Here is a 12,223-nt window from a genome sequence, read left to right as displayed (position 1 = left end):
GCTCTCTCTACCCCCATCCTCCCTCCCCCCTTCACAGTGTCACCACCGTGGCCCGAGAGATGAAATGCTCCCTTTCAGGGAGATCTTGACTCGCGGTCTGCTCAGGCGAGGCTGGTTGCGTCGGCCCACTTGAGCGGGCGATAGAACCACTCGGCCGGGACAAGGCAGGTGTGTAGGGCGGAGGAGCTGCTCTGGGGAGCCTGCTGGTGAAGAAGAACCCAGAGGTTTGAGAGATGTGCGCTCCGGAGCCCCAGATGGAGCTAGATCCTGGACTGGACAGAGGGAGGGCCCCCATCTAAACCTAATCTGCTGCCTTGCCTGTGACCCAGGGCCTTGCCCTGAAGAGGTGTGGCTCACGGCGTGCCCGTCCCATAGGGCCTGCTGAGATCTGCTGGGGCAGGCGTTCTGGGCAAGGTTTGGTAGACCTAGTTGGGGCCCATCGTTGGGCTGATGAAGGGGCAGTACTCCTCAGACTCCACGGGCGTGCTGGCGGCTGCTGAGACCCTCATTGATCTGCGAGGGCCTTGAGCCCCGGGGCAAGTGCTGCAAAGTTCGAGGCGACACCTTGGAGGGACCTCGTCTCCGATTTTCCACGGTGGTGTTGCTGGCTTGAACTCCTGAAAGCACCACCAGCCAAGCGGACTTATGAAGAGGTGTCCCAGTCCCAGGCTCCACTTTGTTCTTCACATATCGCCGAGCCACTGACATGGCTGGGTCTGCCGATTGTCCAGCGTTACAACTGTAAGTGGGGGCATGCTTGGTTACTGACTTTGCGGGTGAAGTGACATGGGTGGAGACTTATGTGGACACTGGTGGTGGTGGGGGGCAAAGTCCTGCCCCCTTGCAGTGGTGAGTTAACTCGTGGCACCTTCCGCACCAATGCTGGATGAAGGAGTGGATAATGGGAGCAGGCCAGAGACTGTGCCTGCACTGAGCTTTCTCACAGGCCGCATCGAGGAGTGTGGTTGACAACATTGGGTGCCCCTACCCGGAGATCCCCACCAGCCCCCTTCCTCCCCCCAAGGGCACAGTGTGACATCCTCCTCGCACTGCGGTTGACTGGAAAGTGCCCTGGCCAATGGTGAAGGCCAAGGAGGCCAAACAATCGTGAGAAGGGAATATGAACAGATATACAAGGGCTGTGCCCCCCAATACTGGAACAGGAGGCTGACGCAGCCTCATACCCAACAACACGGCCCACCTCCAAGCGATTCAATCCTCTAGGGAGGCACTCCAGAACAAGATAGGCGAGGTTTCCTCTGAGGTTTTCCTTCTCCGCCAAAACATACCTAATGTCTCAGAGAGGGTGATGACGGCTGAGACCAGACACTTGGAGGTGGAAGACATGGTACACAGCCTTAAGAAAGGTGTGGAAGATACCCGCAAGACTAACGCAGACATCATGTCGCACCTGGAAGATGTGGAAAATCGAGCACACAGAAATAATCTCTGCTTTGTTTAATTTCTGGAAGGGGTGGATGGCACTGATACCAACAAGTTCTTAACCAACTGGCTGCTGACCACCTTCCACTCTGACAAGTTTGTAGTAGAAAGGGCTCACAGGGCCCTTGGCGCGAGACCACCCGAGGGTCTTGCCTCACCACATAATAGCAAATTTTGTTAACTTTCTGGACAGAGATATGATCCTCAGCGAGGCCAACCATAATGGAGACTTGCGCAACGCTAACTCCAAAATCATTGTGTTCCCTGACTACAGTCGAGAGGTTCAGTGTCAGCGATGCAAGTTCCAGTCCGTAAAAACAAAAACTGTGTGCCTTTCGAGTCCAGTACGTTACTGTTTCCTGCTAAACTGAAGGTCTTATATCAAGATAGGGCCCTCTTCTTTCAGAAGCCTGAGGAGGCTTGGTCCTGGCTGAAGGAAAGGCCCAGATTCAAGCTGGGGCCAGATGCAGGGCCCAGCCAGCAGCTATCCAGGGATCCAGGGACCCAAGGCGGGAGATCACTGACTGGCCACAAAGAAGCCCAGGGGACAAGTACTGTCCAAGACTTCCCCGTCTAGGTCCGGGGGGGGGGGGGGGGGTAATTCATCCTCGGAGATGGAAAGTTTGCATCCTCTGGCTATCGGGATCGTGGCATTAGAGACAGATATGGTGGGCTAAGGTCACCAGTCGCAGATCCATGGCCTGGAAAGGGAGCATCCTAACCGCTGAAGTGGCATTCCAATTGCAGGACGCCTGAACAGTGAACAGACGACAGCGGCCAATGGTACCCCCTCTTTGGGAGACCACAGCTGAACTTTGCCTTTGGACACTTGTCTACTCATATAGCTTGTGGATTTAACGTGGAATGTGAGTAGATTGGGAAATAAAAACAAACGTGGGTTGGTAACGACCTATACTAGATGCATTCAACCTTACATAGTCATGCTACAAGAGACACATTTAGGGGGCACTGAATGTCGTTTGCTGGGGAGAGGAGTGTACGTGGCTCTGGCACATGTGGGTTACACCTCCGGGTCCATGGGTGTTACAATACTGATAAAAAAAAATCACCCTTCTTCACGGTGACACAGAGATGGACTGACCCAAACGGTAAAGATGTGTAAGTTCGGGGCACTTCGGCTAGGCAGGAACATACTTCGAACTGTGTCTATGCACCTTCCCGTCTCCAGGCTCCCAAGCTGGCCAAAGTGGTAGATATCTTGCTGAAGACCCCAGGTCCCTCCATATTTTAGGTGGGGACTTTAATGACGTGGTGCAACTATCGCTGGACCACTCTGAAACACAGGGCGGGAGCCCACGAGCTACACCACAGGCCCAAATCGTGGACACACTAGGGCTGTCCAACTTAGGGAGATGCCGAAATCAACAAACCGGACAATATTCTTATTTCTCTGGGGGTCATAGAATTTACTCCCATTTGGACTATGTCTTTATGCTGGAAGGGGAGGGGGGGAAGTGTCCCCAGCAGAGTACTTAGGGCGAGGTTTGTTTGACTATTCACCGCTGCTTGTTCAACTGGGGGCGAAACCCAGATCGTTGGGAATAGGGTAGAAATTGAATGCCTAGGAGCTCTGAGATGAGGGAGTGGATAGAGGCCTCCAGGCAGACACTGAACTCTTCTTCGCGGCAAATAGGGACTCGGTTGACTCAAAATTTATGTTATGGGAGGCGTAAACACCCATCCTAAAAGATAGCGCACAAAACCTCATTGATCAAAGAAAGAAGCGAGAGGTAGCGGAGCTGGAGCACCTTGAGCAACGAATCCTCCGCTTAAAGGAGAGATCGGACCACTCTCCTGGCACCCTACTATATAGACAACTTGATGCCCTCAGCAAGGAATACCGTGACCTGGCACAGGATAAGGCTTGACAGCAAAAGTTGGTGACCCTACACCGTTTGTTTGAAGTGGGGGACAAGGCTGGGAAACGTCTCTGCTGGCTTAGTAAAAAAAGAACGGGAGGCCAGATGGGTCAAAGGGATTCGAGACGACAGAAGGGCTTCCCACACCATGGACGGCCAGATTGTCCAGGCGTTTGCCACTTGTTATGGTTCATTTTACGAGGCCCACTCCTTAAGTGACCACACAGCCATCACGCATTACTTAGATGGCATTCTGACCCCGGTTCCAGGGCCTGAGGAGGTTGAAGCCTTGGAGAGTGACTTTCCCCTAGAGGAGATGGAGGTAGCAGTCTCCAAACTCAGGACAGGTAAAAATCTGGGACACAATGGCATTCCTGCCAAGTTTTTAAATGTTATCCTGACATCCTGGGACCCCACTTGTTGAATCTTTTTATAGAAACATGAGAGACAGGAACTCTGCCCCCAGACCTCCGGACTGCCACCATCACAGTCATTCACAAGGAGTGCAAACCTCGTGACGGGTGTGCCTCCTATCGCCCAATCTCTCTTTTGAACAATGAGGTGCAATCCTGGCCACCGTGTTGGCGACGAGTCTGCTCCAGGTCATAACACCCCTCTTTCACAGGGATCAGTCGGGATTCATGTCGGGGCATTCCACCCAGCTAAAATTACGCTGTACCCACAAATGAATGTTAAAAACTGACCGGCGTCTCATGTCTTTTCGTCCATTAAAGCGGGAAAAGCATTTGATGAGGTTCATTGGCCATTTCTAGAACACATGCTGATCAAATTTGGATTCAGGCCCAAATGTAGGGACTGGGTATCGATTTTTTTCGCACATCAAGGGTGGAAGTCCATGTTAACAGGTTGTTGTCTTCTGAGTTTCCCCACTGGCACTGTGACACGGCAGGGATGCCCCCTTTCCTATATGCCCTTACAGTAGAATCTCTGGTGTGACGGGATCCGGTGCACCCGGGTATCTGTGGCATTCGGGCTACAGCCACTGAAGACGTAGAGAAGAAGATTTTCCTCTATGCAAACATACTTCTCACTCCAGAGGAATACATTCACGAATATTAGCAGGGATGTGAGGTCTTTACATTGGCAGGGTGAACATCTGAGGATAGCTCTGAGAACCCTGCAGCGCAACCCCTATAATGGTGGGATAGCCCTCTCTGATGTAGAGGCCTGCTACTTGAAGGCGCATCTGATATCGATCAATGACTGGATACATACACCGCAGGACCACCCTACATACAGACTAAAAAGGGATACTCTGATACGTTGTTCCTACGTACTTTATCTCTATGGGGGAAGAGGCGTGCAAGGCCTGCTCCTGGCCACCCAGGTGACCTTGGAGGTGTGGGACAGGGGAACAAGGACAAATCGTTGGGCCCGGAAAATCACGAGAACACTACTTTGGAAGGGGACACGGTTGGGAGAGATTGGCAAATTACAAGGCTTTGAGTTGTGGGATTTAATTGGAATCTCCACTATTGGGGATATCCTGGAGGGCAACTTAAATCCCTGGCAACGTTGTGTGTCGAATATAACTTGCATAGATTCACATTTTTTAAATATGCGTAATTGAGACATGCCTGGATCACTGTGGGTCCACTCGGCACTGAGATACCGGAGTATGCTCCACTGGAGGGGAGATTGATGCAAGAAGAACTCACTAGGGGGGGGCATTTCTCTATCTTATCGAACATTGAACAATGAAAAGTGGATTTGTGTAGCTCAGCTTATTACCCAGGAGGGTATCCAGGCGCTGTCCATCGGCAATGGGAGATTAAGTGATTTGCCCAGAATCACAGGGTGTTGAGCCGACGCCAAGACTCGAACCTGGAATCCCAGCTCCGACCATTAGTCCACATCCTCTCTCCCTTCAACAATAATATGCCTGATAATCTGAGCGATCTCAGAGACTGCTGGGTGAGGGATGTGGGTACACTGGAAGACGTTGACTGGGAGGTGGTACTCATGCAACCCAGGGAGGTCGCTATCAAGTCCTTGTTGAGACTAATTCACTACAAAATCTTGCAATGGGAGTACTATGACAGGGTTAAACTACACACAATGGGTAGAGTGACATCGCCAGCATGCCTCTGGTGTAATGATAGAGGGGATTTCATGCACACACTATGGCACACCCTTTTTCAAAGGAACTGGAACGCAATACTAGTGGAACTTGGCAAGGTCCTGGAGGTTGTGCCTCCGGCTGAACCCACATACGTCATATTGGGGATCCCAAACGAGATAGACATTCCACGGCACCACCTTCTCTTCAGCTCTCTTGGCCGTATGGTTGCAAAACAGGATGTGGCGCAGAGGTGGGAAGTGGTGGAAGTCCCAAACCTCCAAGAACGGTGGAGAGGTATGGACCTTTACATGACAGTGGAGAAGGTAACACATGCCAGTAGGAGCTGCCCCCGAAAGTTCTGTAAAATATGGGGCCGGTGGATCATATGTTATGGGCTTGATTTTGTTGACGATGGATGGGAAAGCACACCACACATGAATGAATGAGTGAATGAAAATTAAGAATGGCCTGGGGTCTGGGTGGCCAGCACACAAAACTGTGGCACTGGAGGGAAGGGTGCGAGATTACACCTGTCTGCACTATGCTGATATGATTCCCATGCACTGCTTGCTGCATGTAAACCTGCTGTACTATGATTTACTTTAATTTATGTATGTGTCCTCTACACCACTGTTTTCGATGTTTGATTTTCAATGTTGTTACATTGAAAATGGCAAAATGAAAAGATATTTTTTTTTAAAAGGGCATGAGATAGTTTAGGACATGATTCTAAGGCACAAGTGTTTAAATATATAGGGCATATTGTTTGTTGTAATTCTGAAAGCCAGCAAAGCGCTTCTGGAGTTTAATTGTGGGGTGGATGTGGGTAGAAGTGTTTAATAGAAATGAGGAAATATTGTGCCTTATTCAGCAAAAGGCAGAAGTTCAGCAGTTGGATAAGAAGAAATGATGCAATGTGCGAAGAAGCAAATGCCACAACATCAAGTCTGTTCTCCTGTTGGCTCACCCTCACGCTTTTCTTTCTAGTGGGCTTAGCTTTACCATACTCTCTACTTTTAGCATTACAATACCAGTGGCTGCAGACCAACACTTTATCTACTATGTAGTGAGGCACACACGTCACTCTTTCCTGTCCTACTCAGTCTTGAATATTTGGCCTCCAGTTGTCCAAGTAATCATAGTTAACTGTGGTACACTTAGTTGCATGTGGGCTTTACTGAGATGTGGTGCCACTGTGGGCCACACTTCCACACTAAGATGAAACCTCCGATTTTACTGTTGTGACGGGGGCATATAGGAAGACACTCAAGTCACAGTATACGTGTGGTGACTGTGTCAAAAATAAATTTAAAAATTCATGTCAAATTTCCACTAAAAGATCTTTGAATGCCTGACTTACCTGGGGAATGATAGGAATTTTGCCTTCTTTCACATTCCACATGATCCAAGGGACACAGCTCTTCTTTTCCCTTTGCTGCTAAGGAAAAAACTGAAGCAGCAATAAGTGGACCTGTTATTAAAAATGAATAAAAAAATTAGAAATTCTCAATTAGTTCTTCTGTAATAAGCAGACAGTACAGAATAGCTGACACTGAAGAAGATTATGTGACAGAATTGAACTCCACAAAGGCACCTTATGTAAAGGTCAAAAACACCGGTTGGGTTTATTCAAGCCATAACCTGTTTTGGATACCATTTGTTCCAATGCATTTCAAGTCTAAAAAACCACTGTGACTTTATCACAGGCAAACGAACGCTCGCTTTTCAGTTTGTCTCATGATCACAAGTTAAACAGCATGTGCACTCAATAGCTCCATTTTCTGATCCAAACACTCTGGAAATTAAAATAAAAAGACTTTCCCTAAGGCTCAACATATACGTAAATTCCGCCCAAGTTTCATCAGCTTGGAGTTGGTGGAAGGTTCTTCCAACCGTGTGGCTTCATTATAGATGGTAAAGGCTTACTTTTGACTTGCATTTTTACTCACTTTTCAAAAGCTTGGTTTAAGTTCATGCAAAGCTCACATACATTTTCCCAGGGCTAGATTGTACGTGGCTTATGCACTCATCTCCATCTCCTTGGTACAAGCACTGTCAATCAATCAATCAATCAAGTCTCAAGGCGCTGGGGGGGAATGCTGCTACTGCTCAAAAAGCCAGGTCTTGAGGAGTCTTCTGAAGGTCAGCAGGTCTTGGGTCTGCCGTAGGTGGATGGGGAGGGTGTTCCAGGTCTTGGCGGTGAGGTGGGAGAACGATCTACCGCCGGAGGTCGCTCTTCGGATGCGGGGGACTGTGTCGAGGGCGAGGTCGGCGGAGCGAAGCTGGCGGGTGGGGGTGTAGAAGCTGAGTCGTCTGTTGAGGTACGCTGGTCTGGTGTTGTGGAGTGCCTTGTGTGCATGGGTGAGGAGCTTGAAGGTTATCCTATTGTTGACGGGAAGCCAGTGCAGGTCTCTCAGGTGGGGTGTGATGTGGCGGGGTGTGAGGGGTGTCGAGGATCAGGCATGCAGAGGCGTTCTGAATGCGCTGAAGTTGTGTGGCCGGGGCTCCTGCATAGAGGGAGTTTCCGTAGTCCAACCTGCTGCTGACGAGGGCCTGGGTGACCGTTCTTCTCGTTTCGGTGGGGATCCACTTGTAGATCTTGCGGAGCATGCGGAGGGTGTTGAAGCAGGAGGAGGAGACGGCGTTGACCTGCTTTGTCATGGAGAGGGTGGAGTCGAGGATGACCCCTAGGTTGCGTGCGTGGTCGGTGGGTGTTGGAGCTGTTCCTAGTGCGGAGGGCCACCAGGAGTCGTCCCAGGCCGAGGGGGTGGATCCGAGGATGAGGACTACCATCTTGTTTGAGTTCAGCTTCAGTCGGCTGTTCTTCATCCAATCGGCAACGGCTTTCATTCCTTCGTGGAGGTTGGTTTTGGCGGTGTGGGGGTCCTTGGTGAGGGAGAGGATCAGCTGGGTGTCATCGGCATAGAAGAGGATGTTGAGGTCGTGCAGTCGAGCGACGTGGGCGAGCGGTGCCAAGTAGATGTTAAACAGCGTTGGGCTGAGAGATGAGCCCTGGGGTACGCCGCAGATGATCTCGGTGGCTTTGGAGCGGATGGGGGGGGGGGGGGGCGGATGCTCTGTGTTCTGCCAGAGATGAAGGAGGTGGTCCAGTCCAGGGCCTTCTCTTGGATCCCGGCGTCATGGAGGCGTGTGCGTAGAGTGCGGTGGCAGACCGTGTCAAAGGCAGCTGACAGGTCCAGGAAGATGAGGGCCGCGGTTCCTCCGTTGTCTAGCAGGGCCCTGATGTCATCGGTGGCAGCGATGAGGGCAGTTTTGGTGCTGTGGTTGCTGCGGAACCCGGACTGTGACGGGTCCAGAATGCTGTTCTTCTCGAGGTAGCGGGTCAGTTGTTTGTTGATGGTCTTCTCGATGACCTTCGCCGGGAACGGGAGCAGGGAGATGGGCCGGAAGTTCTTGAGGCCCTTGGGGTCCGCCTTGGGTTTCTTGAGTAAGGCGTTGATCTCGGCGTGCTTCCAGATCTCCGGGAAGGTTGCTGTCTGAAAGGAAAAGTTGATGGCTTTCCGGAGATGGGGTGCAATGGTAGTGCTGGCTTTGTTGAAGATGTGGTGTGGGCATGGGTCTTACGGGGATCCGGAGTGGATGGTGTTTACGATTTTTATGGTATCGTCGTCGTTTATGTTGGTCCAGGAGAGCAGGCGGTCGGTGCGGATGGTGGTCTTGGGGACGGCAGTGTCTGTGGTTGTCGGGGCGGTTGTGGCATTGAAGCGGTCATGGATGTCAGCGATCCTGCGATGGAAGAAGGTGGCAAGTGAGTTGCACAGGTTTTGCGAAGGTGAGATGTCATTGTTGTTGGTGCTGGGGTTGGAGAGTTCCTTCACGATGATTAAGAGCTCTTTGCTGTTGTGTGCGTTGTTGTCTAGGTGGCCTTTGAAGGAGGCCCTTTTAGCGGATTTGATGAGGTGATGGTGTCTGCGGGTGGCGTTCTTGTGGGCTGCGTAGCTGTCCGGTGTTCGTTCGCGGTACCAGTTCATCTCTAGCTTTCGGCAGATTTGCTTGGAGGTCTGGAGGTCTTCAGTGAACCAGCTGACTTTCTTGCTGGTGTGGTTGTTGGAGGGTTTCTTGAACGGGGCAAGGGTGTTGGCGCAGTCGTCGATCCACTGTCTGAGGTTGCGGGGGCGGTGTCGGGATCGATTGGGTCGGAAGGTGGGCTCCAGGCGAGGGTGGTGGTGAGCTGGTCTTCGGTGACTTTGCTCCAGGACCGGCGAGGGATCTGTTGGGTGCGGTGGTGCGTGGTGGGTTTCCAGAAGGTGAAGTGGATGCAGCGATGGTCGGTCCAGTGGAGTTCGATGGTGTGGTTGAAGGAGACGTGGGGGCTTGCGGAGAAGATGGGGTCAAGCGTGTGGCTCTTGAAAGTTCACTTTTCCACTACCCAAAGGCTCACTATGTGGTCTAACTGTTGAAAGGCTTACCCTTACCAAAAGCAGTCAATAAAACCTGGTCAGCTTTCTGATATCAGACCAGGAAGGATATAAGTGGTTACATGTTAATTACTTTTTAGGTCTCACCTACCAGACAGCGCAAGATCTATAGTTAACTTACAGTGGGCTTACAACCCCTTTTGTTGCTTACCACTGTTTGGATTTATTGCCACTCTTGCTTCTTATATGAAGGCTTGCCTTCCCCCTTCTTGTGTATGTTCCTCCACGGAGTACAGCCTCTTAAGTGTCCTTTTAACTGTCTGACTTCTATCCTTCCACTTGTCACTATTAGGGAACGACTTTTTTTTTGTGGTTAATAACACCATAATAGTCCGTGTGTTTTACATTCACTTTTCTTCTGTTGCCTGTGCTACTCTCTCTCTTATACGTTGCTGGCTTTCATGTTGCTCATGGCAAAAATGCCTGTCTCCTTGTGCAATATGTTGTTCTCTCCTTTGTGTGCTTTCCACCCGTCCACCATGTTGGTCTCCACCCTTCAGTGCTGCTTTTCTCCTCCCTTTGCCAACTCCTCCATTGTGCAACACCTCGCAGTCCTTTTTATTTTTATTTTGTGCGTTCATGTAAAGTTTTTTTTATTTACAGATTCCAATGGCTCCTGCTTCATTCTGTAAGCGGACACATGCCTATCGACACAAGGGTGCACCAACAACGCTCGCACCATTCTGCCTTTATAGCTCTTTTTTTTTTAAATGTTTTTTTTTTTTACAATGTTGCACAGCAGAAGCCCACTGCATTGGCAAATCCAAATGATCCAACACGCGAGACTTACTGGCTTTGCCTGTGTTTGCTTTCTCAGAAAGAAGAAAGTATTGGGCACATATCACATGAAAAATACATTCTTTATTAAAATGATGCTGTGTTTTTCATGCATAACGTACCCAATACATTCTTGCTTCTTAGAAAGGAACTGAAAAAAGGTTGCATTGTTCCTTTGTGCAACAGAACTTAAATTGTTGAAAATTTTAGGATGTTTTTTCTTGGGTCAAACATATTGGATTGTCAGAGGTGTTCGACTCTTGAATTGTATTTGCATATGTACATTTTAGTGGTGTGAGTTTTTTGCTATTTTGCGGAGGGGTTGTTATTTGATTATTGTAGTGTTCTGCACATGTTTTTGTTATTACAAGATCAATTTTTGAGGGAAGGTCAAGAAACCAGGGTGGGGTTTGCGGTGTCCAGCTGCATCGAAGATGGCTTGCTCCAGAAAAAGCTCCTGAGCCACACGGCGCTCTCCCGGAGAATACGGCAGAGCCAGGGCTCCCCGCTACGTGGCATGGGGTGATCATGGGGCCGGAGCATGGGGGTGCAGTTTGCAATCCCTCCTGTAGCCCTTTGATGGAGCAAACTATTTTGACTGAGCCAAAGTGACTGGGCAGGGCCTACTTGCTCACTGATGGCCTGCCCTCCGTCACAAGCAACAGACTACAGAAGCCAGACATTGGCCGGAGCAGAGGGCCCGAGGTAAGTCGTCGTAGGGACAGCGGGCCCTGTGTGGCTGCAGCACCTTGCCCCCAGGCCCTGACAGCCCCGGGGATACTGAATACATGAAAATGCAGACCCGCTCAGCCTTCTGAGACTGTGGCTATAGCAGCACGAGCGCACTGTTCTTACAGGAGGCATCCATGCCTCGTTGCTAAGGCGGGCCACTTCAGTTGCTCCCTAGACCCCACGCGAAGTAATTCTGGGTTGGCACTTGGAATATATGGTGCCATCGGCTGTCTTGATTCTCCATGTGACCTCAACCCCCAGCAGTGAACATACCTATGACAACACATGGAGGGGCACGGATACTGTCTTCTGACTCTGGGCTGGTGCAGCTCCCTACCTCCAGCAGAGGAAGTTTACCTGTTTGGCTACAGCAAGACCTGCCTATCAGAAAGAGGCCTACACTGAATGCTTAATCCTATCTGGAGGCATTGGCGCTATATACAACTCCAGATCTCTATTGGACATGTGTAAAATCTACCAGCCTTTTCTGCACAAAACTGGGCGGATTACAGAGGTCTGATCCCAGTCCTATGCAGCTGTGGTGCCCAGTTGGCAAACCTCGGAAAAGACATTTCGAGACCCTGCAGACACACTGCTCAGTAGAGGGTCTAGTATAAAAGCTATATATTACTCCAGATCTCTATTGAACATGTGTAAAATCTACCAACCTGTTCTGTGAAAACCTGGGAGGATTACGGAGGTCTGATCCTAGTCTGATGCAGATGTGGTGCCCAGTCGGCAAACCCCGGCAGCCCCATAAAGACATTTAGAGACCCTGCAACAAACTGATCAGCAGGGGGTCCAGTCTAAAGGAGGTCATCACCACGTGATAACAATCTGTCTGTGGCCCTTAACTCCCACAGTCAGCA

The 12,223-nt window shown here is 50.3% G+C and overlaps 1 protein-coding gene across 4 annotated transcripts in view; it reads right to left on the bottom strand.

Moving 5' to 3' along the window:
- The window catches only part of LOC146820793 (uncharacterized), a 114,752-nt gene that overhangs the window by 67,090 nt on the left and 35,439 nt on the right, over positions 1 to 12,223 (bottom strand). For all 4 annotated transcript variants that reach the window (XM_085611590.1, XM_085611588.1, XM_085611589.1 and 1 more), the window contains one exon: positions 6,767 to 6,877. In XM_085611590.1, coding sequence (XP_085467716.1) covers positions 6,767 to 6,877 — 111 coding nt within the window. The remainder of the gene's footprint in view (positions 1 to 6,766; positions 6,878 to 12,223) is intronic.

This window comes from Triturus cristatus, chromosome 6, assembly GCF_964204655.1.
Source record: "Triturus cristatus chromosome 6, aTriCri1.1, whole genome shotgun sequence".
In the NCBI taxonomy this organism is placed as follows: domain Eukaryota; kingdom Metazoa; phylum Chordata; class Amphibia; order Caudata; family Salamandridae; genus Triturus; species Triturus cristatus.
The sequence above is the reverse complement of the archived record's forward strand: the minus strand, read 5'-3'. Positions and strand labels throughout refer to the sequence as shown.